The sequence below is a fragment of the Drosophila novamexicana genome, unplaced genomic scaffold (assembly GCF_003285875.2).
Source record: "Drosophila novamexicana strain 15010-1031.04,08,12 unplaced genomic scaffold, DnovRS2.1 tig00000462-arrow-pilon, whole genome shotgun sequence".
NCBI lineage: Eukaryota > Metazoa > Arthropoda > Insecta > Diptera > Drosophilidae > Drosophila > Drosophila novamexicana.
Genome location: NW_020824806.1, coordinates 1666007 through 1681850, shown reverse-complemented (window position 1 = coordinate 1681850; position 15844 = coordinate 1666007). Strand labels below are relative to the sequence as shown.

At 41.8% G+C, this 15844-nt stretch overlaps 4 protein-coding genes across 8 annotated transcripts; 1 reads left to right on the top strand and 3 right to left on the bottom strand.

Moving 5' to 3' along the window:
* The first annotated feature begins 659 nt into the window (after positions 1-659).
* Positions 660-6807, top strand: LOC115761155 (tubulointerstitial nephritis antigen-like). Of its 2 annotated transcripts, none has more exons than XM_030702828.1 (4): positions 660-816; positions 2711-2911; positions 4533-5521; positions 5601-6807. In XM_030702828.1, the coding sequence occupies exons 2-4, from the start codon at positions 2746-2748 to the stop codon at positions 5742-5744; spliced, it is 1299 nt and encodes a 432-aa protein (XP_030558688.1). In that variant the 5' UTR covers positions 660-816; positions 2711-2745; the 3' UTR covers positions 5745-6807. The 2 variants fall into 2 exon arrangements, with proteins under 2 accessions (XP_030558688.1, XP_030558689.1); XM_030702829.1 differs by having other exon boundaries at positions 719-734.
* An 89-nt stretch (positions 6808-6896) lies between these two features.
* Positions 6897-10643, bottom strand: LOC115761154 (vacuolar protein sorting-associated protein 35). 3 transcript variants are annotated; one of them, XM_030702827.1, is made up of 8 exons: positions 10555-10643; positions 9642-9831; positions 8846-9579; positions 8553-8788; positions 8163-8489; positions 7537-8100; positions 7294-7477; positions 6897-7234 (listed from the first exon to the last, which is right to left on the bottom strand). In XM_030702827.1, exons 1-8 carry the CDS (start codon positions 10555-10557, stop codon positions 7073-7075), a joined length of 2400 nt encoding a protein of 799 aa, XP_030558687.1. In that variant the 5' UTR covers positions 10558-10643; the 3' UTR covers positions 6897-7072. The 3 variants fall into 3 exon arrangements, with proteins under 3 accessions (XP_030558687.1, XP_030558686.1, XP_030558685.1); XM_030702826.1 differs by lacking the exon at positions 10555-10643 and adding an exon at positions 10245-10497; XM_030702825.1 differs by lacking the exon at positions 10555-10643 and having other exon boundaries at positions 9642-9983.
* Positions 10644-10740: 97 nt separating this feature from the next.
* LOC115760740 (deoxyribose-phosphate aldolase-like) lies at positions 10741-12162 on the bottom strand. The gene is made up of 3 exons (XM_030702217.1): positions 11969-12162; positions 11320-11903; positions 10741-11258 (listed from the first exon to the last, which is right to left on the bottom strand). Exons 1-3 carry the CDS (start codon positions 12009-12011, stop codon positions 10830-10832), a joined length of 1056 nt encoding a protein of 351 aa, XP_030558077.1. The 5' UTR covers positions 12012-12162; the 3' UTR covers positions 10741-10829.
* Positions 12163-12936: 774 nt separating this feature from the next.
* Positions 12937-15306, bottom strand: LOC115760983 (putative ATPase N2B). 2 transcript variants are annotated; one of them, XM_030702586.1, is made up of 4 exons: positions 14660-15303; positions 13538-14140; positions 13218-13481; positions 12937-13145 (listed from the first exon to the last, which is right to left on the bottom strand). In XM_030702586.1, the coding sequence occupies exons 1-4, from the start codon at positions 15074-15076 to the stop codon at positions 13035-13037; spliced, it is 1395 nt and encodes a 464-aa protein (XP_030558446.1). In that variant the 5' UTR covers positions 15077-15303; the 3' UTR covers positions 12937-13034. The 2 variants fall into 2 exon arrangements, with proteins under 2 accessions (XP_030558446.1, XP_030558447.1); XM_030702587.1 differs by lacking the exon at positions 12937-13145 and having other exon boundaries at positions 13329-13471; positions 14660-15306.
* Between the last annotated feature and the right edge of the window lie 538 nt (positions 15307-15844).

Genomic DNA, 15844 nt, shown 5'->3' with positions numbered 1-15844 from the left:
ATAAACACAAACAGGCAAACAAACATTGAAAACAAAAATATATTCGTAAATTAACTGCGCACAAGAAATGCTCACGCCTTTGCCCCGGCCAAAGGTCTTGGCAAACAATTTAAGGAATTTTACCAAAATTCCATGTCTGTGTTACATATCACAGGTTTGCATCTGGCGAGGCATACGTGATACTAGTGGAGAATACACATACACACGCATGCATTCACACACTTGGAAAGTGTCTTTTTGCATCTTCTCTGAAATTTGCCATATAAAGCTATTATTGTTGTGCAGTGGGAGAGCTTAGAAAACTGTCTCTGTTAACGGAAGTGCTACAGCTAAGGCAATGCGCTCTCCGATCTCTTTCGCACCTCTATACAAGCAGCAAGCGGTGGGCAACAACAGCGCAGCTTTGTCACAAACACTGTAAACTTAACAGTGCTGTTATAGCCAACGCGTTCGCGCACTCTCGCGCTCTCTGCGTCTCTCGCTCTCTCGCGCTCTCTCTTTCGCACACCACCTACACACCGCAGCGTTCATTGCAGGCGCTTAACAGTAACAGCAAACAAAAAAGTAAACAACAGCAAAAGCATTTGCAAAAGAGACCTCAACAGCAGCGACGGCTTTGGTTTGATGGTGCCCAATAACTTTTATTGAGTTCAGTCATCGGCTGGCCGCGATCGCTTGAGGAACGTGTTGGCGAAAAGAAAAAAGGAAAAACAATTGATTATATTATTATTACGGTACTGTTTGGCAAAAGAACTTATTGGCTGTAGTGTTAAATTTTGAATAAGGCCCTCATTCATTGTGCAAGTTATCAAAAAAGTTAGTATGAATACGTATACTTAATATATTTACAAATTCGCAAAGTGATAATGCTTAAATTTAAATTTATGAGTTTCGATTATGTGCGCTCTTTTACTATGCCAATAATTTTGGAAAACTTGCAAAATTGTTCAAACACTTTTGAAAAATTTAATGTGCAAATGTGAATTAATAGAAATAGTGCAATTATATTTTATTCACACTTCGAAAATATGTGAAATTCTTTTTCAATGCATGTCTATAAATGTGTAACAAACAGCTTAATTCAAATTATTGTTTATTTATTTTAGAAATATTTGATAACAACGATATATTTCTGGTTTCATTAGAGTATATTTCAATTGGGGTAAATAAACTCTGAAAATTTGCAGAGCCAAATAAGATAAAGCTATTTTTATCACGTTTTATTAAACAATTCAAGCTCGTCCGTTAAGCACATATTTAAAATTAGTTTCCCTTATATCAATTAACACATTCCAGAGTTTTAGCTAATTGAATTTGGCTAACTAATTGGTGAATCAAACTCTTAAATAACTTAACACATAATTAAAAACGGGTTCAGCTTTAGAAAAAAATGAAAACAAAAAAGAGTTGCGAATTTTATACAAATGTTTGAACACCCCGAATTATTCAAAAAGTATTTATGATACGATAATTAAATACATTTTGTGGCACTCCATAAAAAAAAAAAAATTAACACAATATAAGCATAAAAACTCACGAAACTGGAAAAATCTATTTGCAATTTGCATTTAAATAAGTAATAAACCTTCTTTATTATTATCATTTTTATTTATTATTATTTTTTGTTTAAGTCAAACAAGTTTAATGCTCTGTCATAACTCTCCGAGTCCCGTGTCCGGAACCCAGCAAAAACGGGCGCTTTGTGCTTCTTTTTTTTTATTACTATTTTCATTTTTTGCTGCCTTTGCGTAAATTTGGATTCGGTGCCTGAACCAAAGACAAAAAAAAAAAAAATAAAAAACTTTCGGGCTTAAAATGAGTTTTTAAAGCTGACGTCATCAGAATTTTTTAAAAGTTTACTGTTATTTGATTGCTGGCGTTTCGGGCTATGTTTATGTTGCCAATTGTGGCCCACAACTTTGGCACTACGCGTAGCATATCATCTCGTTGCCTGTGTTTGTCACACACACATCTATTTGAGTCCCTAAAAGAAATTGATTCATAAGAATCCACAAGTGCCTTAATTGGGATCAAGGAACTTGTCTTCTCTTACATCCCAAACAATCTACAATTCATTTCATTTTCCCATAAACCTTTTGGCAATATGACTACAGGGTATCTGCTGGCACATACTCTTGATCATCATAAATGTGATTTGACAATGCATGAAGTGAATTTCTGATGAGCGTGAAATTTCCAAGGGGTTTGTGTGCGTGAGCTCCTTAACTTTATTTTTACAAGCCAAAAATATGTGATAAACTAATTGATTTCGTAGATTTTTACTACGTCTCTAGCCTCAGCTCCAGTTCTTAACTATACCACAAAACCGATAAAAAAAAGCTATGCAAATGCTGAAATTAGGAAGCCAGCGAAACCAGTTTAGAGCTACCTCAGCTTTATTTAGCCATGCATAATTGAAATTCATCGAGACTTAATTAGACTTTGATGTTCATATTTATCGCTGCATGGGGCGTATGCGTAATACGCAAATTTCAGGAGCTTTCTATTAAACAAAAATAAAAAAAAAAAAAAACAAACGCTGATAAGAGCTGAGATAGCTAATTTGTTGACAAATTGCAAACTTCTTATCTAATCGCAGCCTCACAATTTGCGACCGATGATCTCATAGACCTCCAGACTAGTTGGGATTAGATAAACAAAAATATTTGGGTTAATTTCCACACTAATCTATTTACTTTATCATTTACAGTTGAACGCGCCTAGCTGCATTTTCAACTACAAGACATGGCTGTCAAGTGCGCCCTGCTGGGGCTCTCACTACTCCTGGTGCTTCTAGGCCTGGCCGTTGCCTACGATCACACACTGAAACTGGACTTCCCGGGTCCGTATTGTGCGCGACAGAACACATGCTGCAAGGATCGGCGCGACGGCTGCTCGTTGCCTATATCCAGTTAGTACCAGATTCAATTATTTCCCCATATTCATATAGTAGCCTATTTAAATATTTCACCATATTTCTACATATTATTTAAGTATTTTCTTTTATGCTATCCATATTTGTATATCCAGTTAGTACGAAACTCAAATATTTCCTCATATTAATATAGTACCTTATATAGATATTTTTTGAATATTGATTTTTGATGATTTTTTTGTAATATCTCGGCCAAAAAATGTCCGAATTTATAATTTTATACCTTTTTGAATTCGTACGGATCCCTACTATAAATTGGCATTCAAAGAAATTAAAAATTGATTGGTTAAAAAAAGTTATTGACCAAAAAACGGTTCATTTCTGAAGTCAACCTTTTTTGATGATTTTTTGGAATATCTCGGCCAAATAATGTCAGATTTTGGAATTTTATACCATTTTGGACTCGTAAGGATCAGAACTATCGATTGGCATCAAAAATATGCAAATCAAAATTTTGAACCAAATCGGCCAAAAAGCAAGGGGTTACATCACGTTTTTTGTCAAAATCGGGTTCGGATCGAAAATCAAAACTTTTTTGATGATTTTTTTGTAATATCTCGGCCAAAAAATGTCCGAATTTATAATTTTATACCTTTTTGAATTCGTACGGATCCCTACTATAAATTGGCTTTTAAAGATATTAAAAATCGATTGGTTAAAAAGAGTTGTTGACCAAAAAACGGTTCGTTTCTGAAGTCAACCTTTTTTGATGATTTTTTTGAATATCTCGGCCAAATAATGACAGATTTTGGAATTTTATACCATTTTGGACTCGTAAGGATCAGAACTATCGATTGGCATCAAAAATATGCAAATCAAAATTTTGACCCAAATCGGCCAAAAAGCAAGGGGTTACATCACGTTTTTTGTCAAAATCGGGTTCGGATCGAAAATCAAAACTTTTTTGATGATTTTTTTGTAATATCTCGGCCATAAAATGCCCGAATTTATAATTTTATACCTTTTTGAATTTGTACGGATCCCTACTATAAATTGGCATTTAAAGAAATTAAAAATCGATTGGTTAAAAAAAGTTGTTGACCAAAAAACGGTTCGTTTCTGAAGTCAACCTTTTTTGATGATTTTTTGGAATATCTCGGCCAAATAATGACAGATTTTGGAATTTTATACCATTTTGGACTCGTAAGGATCAGAACTATCGATTGGCATCAAAAATATGCAAATCAAAATTTTGACCCAAATCGGCCAAAAAGCAAGGGGTTACATCATCATTGAATATTGTTCCTTATTCAAATATATCCCTATATGCTGCCCATGTTTACATGTTCAGTTAATACCAAATTCAATCAATTCCCAATATTGTACCTGATTTAAATATTTCCCTATATTTCTACATTAAAATAGTGTCTTATTCAAATAATTCCGTATATGCTACCCATATTTGAATATTTAGTATCTAATTTAAATATTTCCCCATATGCCTAGTCACAACCTAATTCGAAATATTTCCCTTTGTTCCACTTACCCATATCCAGTTAGTTCTTACTCCAAATATTTTCCCATATCTCTTCCTTTTTGTCCTTGTCAGACAGTCTTCATAAATCTGCTAACTGTTGCATATTTCCCTCACTTACAGCAACACTGTGCTATTGCGATGAGTTTTGCGATCGGGATGACTCCGGTGACTGCTGTCCGGACTACCGTTCGTTCTGCTTCAATGAGCCGGATCCGGTGCTCAGCTGCCTGCACAACGGCATCTATTTCCACAAGTACAACACCACGTGGGACAATTGCAACGAGTGCCGTTGTCTGGACGGCGGCCGGGTGCAGTGCGACACGGATTTGTGCCTGACCGACGACGAGCTGGTCCATAGCGTCAATTCGATTCATCGGCTGGGCTGGTCGGCGCGCAAATACGACGAATGGTGGGGCCACAAGTACAGCGAGGGTCTGCGCCTGCGCCTGGGCACCAAGGAGCCCACCTATCGGGTCAAGGCGATGACACGTTTGACCAATCCATCGGATGATCTGCCAAGTAAATTCAACGCCGTAGAGAAGTGGTCCAGCTATATATCCGAGGTGCCCGATCAGGGCTGGTGCGGTTCCTCCTGGGTGCTGTCCACCACTTCGGTGGCATCCGATCGTTTCGCTATCCAGAGTCAGGGCAAGGAAGTGGTCCAGCTGTCGGCACAGAACATACTCTCCTGTACGCGTCGCCAGCAGGGCTGCGAGGGCGGGCATCTCGATGCCGCCTGGCGTTACCTGCATAAGAAGGGCGTTCTCGATGAGAAGTGCTATCCATACACACAGCATAGGGACAGCTGCAAGATTCAACGCCACAATAGTCGTTCCCTGAAGGCCAACGGCTGCCAGCCGGCGTATGGCGTCAATAGGGATAGCTTGTACACAGTGGGCCCTGCGTACAGTCTGAGTCGCGAGGCAGATATCATGGCTGAGATCTATCACTCGGGACCCGTACAGGCCACCATGCGCATCTACCGCGACTTCTTCTCCTACTCGGGCGGCATCTACCGTCAGACGGCTGCCAATCGCGGTGCACCCACCGGCTTCCATTCGGTGAAGCTTGTCGGCTGGGGTGAGGAGCACGATGGCGTCAAGTACTGGGTAAGTAGATGAAGGAACATTGATTAAGATGGGAGATGGGAAACGTATTTACTTAACTTTAATTTCTCCCATTTACCAGATTGCGGCCAACTCGTGGGGTCCCTGGTGGGGTGAGCACGGCTACTTCCGCATATTGCGCGGCTCCAATGAGTGCGGCATCGAGGAGTACGTGCTGGCCTCCTGGCCGTACGTCTACAACTACTACAACACGAAGTCGGTATAAATGGAGCCGAGTGGCAAACTTCTCGTAATCTCGAGCTATACGCCGTGACGAACAATTTATCTCATGTTTCAAAATTTTCCATTTGCTACGACACTGAAAGTGAATTAGGCGCTTCTAATTGTAAATTTATGCTAGAACTTAGATACTAAAAATGATTAGCTTTAAGTCGCGCTGAGACGACAACATTGTTAACTGCCCCCGTGTCCAAGTCCAGCTCCAGCACCCAACGAAATAACTCTTCAACTTTTATAGCCACCTCTCCCTGAACGATTAATTTTCTGAGCTCTCGATGGATATGGAACTGCAAATCAATTCGTAACACGAAACTGCCACATATTAACCTTACCGTCCTGCCCCGAACCACACTCTCTCTCACACATAATACTGCCACAGTAAATAGCAAATCGTATTATCGTCGAAGGACTTTGGAATGCGCTTGGTCCACCAATCAGGTTATTTTGATCGAGGCATGATATGAGATGCGCAAAGGTATTCAAAGAAATGATTAGGAACGAGTTGGGTCTACGTCTACTTATCCACACTCATGTATTGTAAATGAAAGCTAAGTTAACTGATTTATAACCGGATTGAACGTGTTCGGCTTTATAATGTATGTATATTTTTAATAAACGAATTGTATTTCATGTTTGCGTCGTCTTTCCTTATCCCCATTCGTCGTGACAATAACATTCGAATACTTAATATTTGACTATTAATTGGCTAAAAACAATTTGATCTTAACTTTATTTATCCACAATCAAAAATCTATCAAATTGCATATAATCAATAATTGGTTAATGATTAATTTATAATGGTATAATTTTTCGTTTTAGATCTTTTCCTTTGTTTAACAATATTTCACATCTTTATTTATTTATTTATTTTTTTTGTTTTTTTCTTTTGCAAGGGGTTAAATAATAGAATACAATAAAATACAATTCTTTATGGGGGGTAATTACTTGTAATTATGAACTAAATACGCGATAATAAAGGAGAAAAATCATTAAGAATGTTGATACTTTGCACTTACAATTATATAATCGAAAATCAAAGTCATAAGCACTTTTTTGGATAGTTCTTGCACTATCCTAAACAATCTACAATTTATCATGGAATTTCGTTTCTTTTAGAAAACACAGTTGTTACCGTTGTTTTTGATCGTTTTGCAAGGTTCTGCATTATTCTCTGTTTAACCAGCCTTTTGAAGAGTGGGTTTTACTATTTGCTCACTGATAAGTAGCTTTACAAAAATAGGCGTGTATGAGGGGCGTTGTTTGCTGTGTTTTTAAGTGGTTAGCAAATGGAGAAGGTGGAGGAGGAGTTCATCATTAATTGAGTGTGATGCCGGCAAAGGAGACTTCCAGTGCGGTGTCATTGGACTCCATGCGGCTGCGCAAGTGCGCCAGCGTATTCTTATAATGACTCTCAATCTGCTTAGTTTCCTCGCTGGGTTCCAGATTGGGCAGCTCTTCGTTTACCTTGGCAATGAGCTGGAAAATACAATAGAATGTAGTGCAGCACATTGGTTGTGTTCAGTGTGGGCCCTTACCTGATTCAGCATGGCGACTGTGATGAGTGAGTTGCCACGCTCAAAGTAGAACAGATAGTGATTCAATAGTTCCACGTACAGTTGCACTTGCACGCCCGTATCCAGACACTGTGAGGCTATGCGTGCGCCCTTCTTCAGACAATCCAGCGTACGCTTCTCATCGCGCATCTCCTCTCCATTTTGCCTGGAAGTATTGAAATTTTCAAATGTCTGATTTCAAATGTTTATTCGCGATTGACTTACTTGCCGCTCCAGAAGAGCGCCGCACAGGCCACAACGCCGCGACACTGATCTGGCTTTTTGAGCAGCTTGGACGCAGCCAGCGCACAGTTGGTGCGCAGCGGCTCGGCGTTCTCCTCGCCGAAACAGGACATTTGCTCAAATGTGGACATAATGAGCGTTATGGCCGCCAGTTGTGCCTTCGAATCGGATATCTCATCCTCGTACAACGAGAAGGCCTGCGTCATAAATTCATACGCCACAGTCTCGTGATTTGTATAACGTATCTCGCCAATAACCAAAGCGCCCTGCAGATACAGGCGCAACGCCAAATCAGGCAAATCCGCTTTGGCCAATGCACTGATTGTGCTGTGACAGTACTGCACAATCTTCTGACACTTCTTGTCCCAGTTCTCATCCTGTTCAGCAATTGCTTTGTATTTAAATGCCAGCTGATAAGCGGCGAACACAAGTGGCGGCAGGACATGCTTCAGTCTCTGGCCGCCGCCGTTGCCCAAATGTTTGCGCGCTATTTGCAGCATTTTGTATTGCATGTCCGGCTCATCGGACTTCAGGAGGTGTATAAAACTGCGAAATAAAAGACATATGAAATTGAGTTTCAACTTAATTTGAATGCAGCGACAACTTACCGTGCCACTACGCCCTGCTCTTCCGCAAACTCCTCGGCATCCGCGCTATTATTGGCAGCCGTCGTGCTCGTCTCATCGTCCTTGATCAGCGGTGTTATGATCGTCAATATGCTGTCCGCCTGATCGGCTGTGGGCACCAGAGTTTCATTCTCCAATATGTTCATAACCAAATATAATGCCAACGATTTTCGCGAGGTGTAATCGAACTTTTCCAGCAGCGGACAAAAGTTATTCAATTGTATAATGGTCAGCGCATTATTGTAGAAATCTATGCAGATGCGAAGCAGGCGCGAAAGTTCCTGATTAACGGACAACAGGTGTGAAATGCTGCAAGTTAAGTGTAACAATTAACGTATTTTCATATCCAGAGATAACGAAATGAGCACTCACTTGTTCATGTTCATGCGATCGAGTATTTGTGCGGTTGTGCCCAGCACTTTGTCCACATAGTCGACGCGATCGGCATACACTTTCTGCGCCAAGCTGAGTAAGGCCACTTGTAGCGATATTGTGTCCTCGAGCGGCATATCTGTGCGGGTCTGCACAATGTTTGCCACCTGCACGCTGAACACCTCAAATAGCTCCACTTCGGCGGGTATGATGGCATCAATGGCATTGCCGCTCGTCTGTAATAAAATTTGATTATAATAAAATCTCAATTAATATTTGAATGGAGCACTTACCTTGCCGCTGCGTTGATTATAGGCCGCCAGTCGTTCAATTAGCGAAATAATAATGTTCTTAACATTCACGCCTGTCTCCAGCTGGGCGCAGGACTTTAGGAACGGATCAAGTGTCTGCAGATGAAACTCATCGGGAAATACCTGAATAATGCACTCCATCAGATACTCCTGCGCGATGGCATCCCGACAGCTAACCACCTGTTCTAGTATGCCGGGTAGTATCAGACGCCTGTAAGTCTCCAGTGTGGCGGACTCCAGCTGCGACAGACGCACCAGATTCGTGCCCACCAGAATTTTCAGTTCTTCGCGCTCCTTTTCCCGGCGCGTCTTCTCGCTGGAATGGCCCTGATGCTGCATGCGCACCCACAATTTATTCATTTCTGCGAAATTCGTCAATACAAAATCGATGGCATCGTACACATTGCCCTCGTGCTCGTTCTCCGCCACCAGCACATCGGGTAGTATGTTGCGGGTGCACTGCAGCAGATAGTTGCGAAGAAAGAGGCCGCGCAGAGGATGCTGCACACCACGACACATCTCCACCAGATCCTTGAGAATGCTGCGCTTAAGCGTCGAGTCGTTCTTAATGTATACAATGCCCACTGTGATGAGCAGGTAGAGGCGCGGGACTATCGTGTGCGAATACTGAACCAATTCATACAGATCCGTCTCTTTATTGCTTTTCTCGCTGAGATACAGCTCCAGGTGGCACAGCTCATTCGTGACGGACATGTCTGTACACAAATGGAAATATATGAAGAATATACATCTATTTGTCAATCCAATATGTACTTACATAGCTCATAGTAGCTCTTGGGGGATAGCATCGAGGTGCGCAACTCGCTTAACATTGTGCTAGCACACTTGAGGGCGTCCAGCATGCGCTCCTTGTCCAGAAAGTGATTCATTTGGAATGCCTGTTTGCGTGCTGCACCGGCCGCCTCGGCGAGCAGCTTCTCCTGGTCGTCCAAACCATTCGGCATCGTCTGGAACGAGACATAGCATACAGTGTCGGGCAAAGTGGGCCAACCAGTCGATGTGCGCGAATACATGAGAGTGTGAGTAATGGCGATGACACGAATTTGAGAGAATTGAGAGAAACAACACACAAAATATGAAACACATAGCGACATGAGATAAGCGTCGACAGCTCATTCGGATGTTGCTGGATTAAGCTGGGCTCTGGAAATGGGCGAACGATGATAACACAAAAAACAAGAGCTGAAAATGGATTCGCAAGAATGCGACCAATTGCCGACTGCGCCCCCCGCAGCGTGCATTCATCGTGGAAACGAACAAATAGTAGTAGTAAATAATTAATGTGAACAGCAGTAGATAGTGCAAAGGTGGGTGGAGTGGAGTGTTGCATTAGAGTATTGGCTGTGCGTGGCGTATTTACCCTGGTTAGGCCACCAGTGGGCACTTGGCCGCTGTACGTGGAGGAGTTCCAGGGATACATGCTGGATGATCGGGGTGCTGTGCTTGTGGTGGTGGTTGAGGTTTTGGTGGTATGTGGTTATGCGAACTCCTATTATGCTTGCGGCCGCAGTTGCAAGTTGCACAGGTTTTGCCGCTTGCAAAGTGGGCGGGCGAGGGCGCAGTCAGCGTTTTCAGTTTGTGTTTTCTTCTACTTAATGTGGTATTTGCGCTAGGCTGAAATGTCTGGTTCCGGCTGCTGGCGACTACGCGTTGATTGGGAGTGCACTTACCATTACAGCAGCGATGAGTGGGCGGAGCAAGGATGCGAAATTGTCTTAAATTAAAGTAATTTTTTCAATAGTTTTGTACTCAATGTGACCAAATGCGGTTAACAGTAAAAAACCATGTATGTACAAATACCAAACGAATAAAAATACCAACGCGTATAGACACACAACCTGGTCACACTTATTTTTCACACTTCTTCCTGATCACATTTATTCCTGGCGAAAATTTAATAAAATGAAATACATTTTGCATTGTTTTGTGTGATGAGAACGCACAATTAATTTTCCGATTGCTGCTTTTTGCGCAGCTCCTTGCAAGTAGCATCTACACTACCTTCCTCTGATGCCTGCGGATTAGTCTGATTGGCCTCAGCAGCCTCGCGTTCCAATATGGCAACACCGTCGCGCACAACTTTTTCAATGTCATCCAGCAGCCCGGAAGCGCCAAAACGAAAGCGATGCGGTGTCAACCAACGACTTCCCAGCGTCTCGTTAACGAGCGTCATCCAAGAGACCGCGTCTCGCACTGTGCGTACCCCACCCGCTGCCTTCAGGCCAACTTTTTGGCAAGTGCGTCGCTTGAACTCTTGTATGGCAAATATCATAACCAAGCCGACTGGCAGGGTCGCATTCACAACCTCCTTGCCTGTGGAGGTCTTTAGAAAGTCTGCGCCCGCCATCATGCATACCATGGAGGCTTTGTAGACCTGAAAATAACAGAAATTCAGGAGAAAATGCAGCTGTTGCATGCAGCAGCGGGCTACTTACATTTTCCATAGTACCCAGCTCACCAATAGCCAAAATGGTCTTGAGAATTGCGTGGTCACCGCAGGCACTGCGCATGAGCACCACCTCGTTGTAGAGCGCCTCCCAGTCGCCTAAAAGCGCCAGCTGCCGGTTGATAACAACGTCAATCTCTGTGGCGCCCGCCAGGATGGCGTGACTTATTTCCTGCAAGCGCGTCTGCAGACCATATTGGCCTGTGGGAAATCCAGTTGCCACAGCAGCAATAGCCACGCTATCCAATTGGTTAAACTGCTGAATTGTTGTATAGGCGTCCTTAACACGCGCCGGATACACACAAACAGCAGCACAGTGAATGTCCAGCAGGAGCGTGCGCTCAAAGTATTTGTCGAAGAACTGCGGTTCAAAGGGATAGCAAGCGCGCACACATAGTCGACGCACGTTCGCTCGGGTGTCATCTCCCGACAGCGTAGTCAAGTCTGTCAGCATGAGCGCTCTCAGGGCCCAGGCGATTTCATTTACACCAGAGACGACACAACGCTGGGATAAGCTCGATGCTATCTCCTCCACCTGACGCAGCGATATGTTAACCGTTAGCAATGACGCATCTGAGTAAACCAGATTCATATCATGAGTGTAGAGCACGTTATATGCAGACATTTACGGGGCTTACCGAAAGGCAAGGTTTTGTTCACAATCAAAGACTTGCCGTCCATAATGGAACCGGGACTTATAATTAAGCTAAGACTGAGGCTTCTTTTGACTCGATTTAACAGGAAAATCCAAACACTAATCTTTGTATAAAGGTAAGTGGAAAAGAGTTTTCATTTGATTTCGGCAAAAACTATTGACAAGTGTTATACCCAAATATGTTTTTTTTCGAGCATATAATGAAAATGACTTCAAAGTCAGAACTCATAGCCAGCAGGCTAGGAAATTCTTGCATAGTCAGCGCAGCCTCAGGGTGTGTGTGTAGGTGAAACACAAATCTACACACGTGCCAACAACGTACGCGCATACATATTCCTACATATAAACTCTCATACCCACAGGTGCATACATATATGTACGTTTACATACTAACAAGCATTGATATGCCTACATATATATATATATATATATATATCTACACATATATCTACACATATATACACTTGTGTACATGCATATATACATACATAACTTCTTACAATACAATACAATACTTGTTAGCTTACACCACCTTGCCTAAGTTGAAAGCATGAAGACAAGCAGGACCTACTTGAATTCATGAGAATCGCAGAGTAGAGCACTAGACCAAATAATTCTTTTTTAGCAGTATACTTGTGTTTGCCATTGGGAAACATACATACATTAACAACTACATTTGTCTATACTTATATACAAACAGGCAGGTGTACTTACAGACATACATACGAACAAAGACATTCATTCACACAAATATACAGTCAGTCATAGATAAATATTTGTAATAATTACGATTGTGCTAATATCGCCACGCCTTCACATAGCTTTTTATAATATTGGACTGATAATGATTTGGATTGTGCTGGTGCTCGTTACTCAATTAATAAATGGACTGATAAGAGCTAAATTAATTGGATTAGGGCGTTATAAATATGTAAATAATAACACAAAAAGTAATTGATTTGTGACGGCCAGCAGAAAATAGGATAACGTTTAATTCTACTAATTACACTAAAAATTTGCATTGATTTTGGATGGGATATGTTGCTAAATCAGCGATGCTTCGCCCACTGCTCCCAGTACTCTCGCTTCTGCATCTCGTGTAGACGTGATATTGTTCGCTCAAAGGCAAAAAGTTCCTCTTCACCAGTAAAAACACTCGACTGTGTAGCATGAAAGAGAGAAAAGTTTAGAATTAGAATAACATATTTTTTAATGGCATATTGGTTGCTCACCGAATTCTCGTTCAGTTTTAAGTCATCCATTAGTGCACGATCCGAATCAGACATTGAACTAGATTTGTCCGAGATTTGAAATAGATTATCTAGCGATTCATCCGCTGAGATAACTACGCGCACTCGATTATCGTATAGTGTATCTATAAGCGTAATAAAACGACGCATTTGGGACCTAACGTTCAGATTCAGCTGAGGCACGTCGTGTATGAGCACCGTGTGAAAGTACTGTGCAATTTGCAGATAGTCGCTACCTGCTAACGGCTAAGAAACATAGATTAATGCCAGTCCCAATATTATTATTATCGAGAAATACTCACGCGATCGCAAAGCTCGTCGAAGCTGCTGTCCAAGACCTGGCCACACGTGCGTGCAAATTTCAAATCGCGACCAAAATGCGTGATTGTGCGAGGTCGAATGATGTCATTCTCCTCGGCGCACAGAATCTTGAACATGCGATTCATATCGGCTTCGGCGTCCGTCTCACCTTTCACGAAATAATTCGTGTCGCCAGATTGAGCAATTCGCCGATAGTCAATCGAGTCGAGCTTTGCCGTCGCGCACCGTTTCTGCAACAGTGCGATAAACGGCAAAAAGTTGACGCGCTGCAATCCATTTTTATATAGATCCTCAGGGTGTCGATTGCTTGTGGCCACTACAACAATGCCCTGCCTAAATAGGTGGGTGAAGAGCCGCTTAAGTATCATAGCGTCCGCAATGTCTGTCACTTGGAATTCGTCAAAGCAAATGAGCCATGACTCGTTCGCGATCAAATCAGCGACCGGCTTCGTTGGGTCGAAGGGTTCGGGTTTCTCCGAGTTGAAGGCACGATCCGCTGGACCCTGCCGCTCCTTGGCATCGTGTATGAGCGCGTGCACTTTGGTCATGAAGGCGGTGAAGTGTACTCGACGCTTGCGGGGAATCTGTTGAAAAGGGAAAGTGAATTAAATTTGGTATTTCATATATTATTATTAAGTATAGCATATAGTATTAGCAATGTTGGAAGGGACCTTTGGTTAAGGGCCTTTGGGCCTAAAGTTCTAGCCGTAACAGTCCTCGGTAAAAATGTCCTCTAAGTGAGCCAGTCTACTGTTCAAGAAGGATTCCAGCTCGAGTTCTAGGATAGCATGCAGCATTAACAAAAATAGGCTGTGTTATGTAAGAGTATTAATAAAAGTTTATAAACCACATAGCATGATATTAGAAAGCAGTACGTTCGCATGCATTATATCATGTATACTTATGATATATAGAAGGGCGAAACTGAAGATTTTTTAGTCTGGTGTGAGAGATTACGCTAAACTGTTCGGTTGCTCGCCACTTGTTCGGCTAATTAGGTTTTACCTATTGTGTCATATAGTTCACGTATTATACACATATCGTTGTATAAGCCAAAGATTTCCCTTATCGTATCCTCTGAGAAAACGGCTGTTTACACACACCTCTGTACAGCAGTCGAAGAACAGATCCATTAGCGTGGTCTTGCCCACGCCGACGCTGCCGTAGATGTAGAGACCCTTGGGGGAGTGGCTGCCTGCGGTCATGTCATCATCGGCATCGGTGTCTTCACTGGATTTCTTGCCAAAAATCGATTTAAGGAATCCACCGCTAGATGAACTTTGCGTGCTTGGTTGATAGTCCTGGAGGCGACGGTAGAGTGCGTCCAGCTGCTTCATTGTTTGTTGTTGCTTATCGTCAGTCATCAGTTGACCGGAAGCAACGCGCTGCTCATACTCTTTCATGGGGGTCAGGTGGCGGCATTGAAAGACTGCACATGTTAGCTGAGTAACGGGGAGCAACAATTTCGCCTGAAATTGCAGAGTGCTGCGCGCCACCGAACTTACTTGATAGAGCAACATGCTATGGCCTAATTATTTATATCACACGATTTTTGGTAGACTAAAGGAATATTTTGCGTCAGCTTAACATATTACATAAAGCACTGGGGCGTCTTCCGCGTAGCCGAAACGATGACCGCGAATTTCGTACGTTGGCGTTGGCCGTGAATTTATACTGCTGGTCAAATGACAGACAGACATTCGCACAGAATCGAACAGCTGTTGTTGATTTTGCCATTCACCGTTGACTGTCATGAAATGAACAGATGTTTTTCAATTGAACATCAATTCTAGTTCATTTTGGAACTACCTGCACCGGCTTAACGAACTTTTGCATAACCGTTGACTGTCGTGAAATGTCTATTGAATATCAGTTCTAGTTCATTTTGGAACTAGCCGTAACGGTTTAACGAACTTTGGCATAATTTGAATTTAATTTTGATGCAAAGAAAAACGAAATATGCGATTAAAGTTCAAAGTTTACACATTTATTATACATTTATTACACATAATAATCGTAATCGTAAATGGAATATATTCGACTCTCAATCTTTAACTTTCTTGTGGGCTTCTACCTCATGACAAATATTTATTTATTTATGGCTGACTTTCGCGATTCTACATAGCTTTATACATTCAGTTTTTAGACCAGTTTGAATCTGGGTATATTTGCCATTTACTTTTCACGGCTCGAATTCATTTTGGTTTTACGTTTTTCGGCTGGATTTTATGCTGGAGCAAAAAAATACATCTAAATATTTTTACTAATAAATTCATAGACAAGTTTTA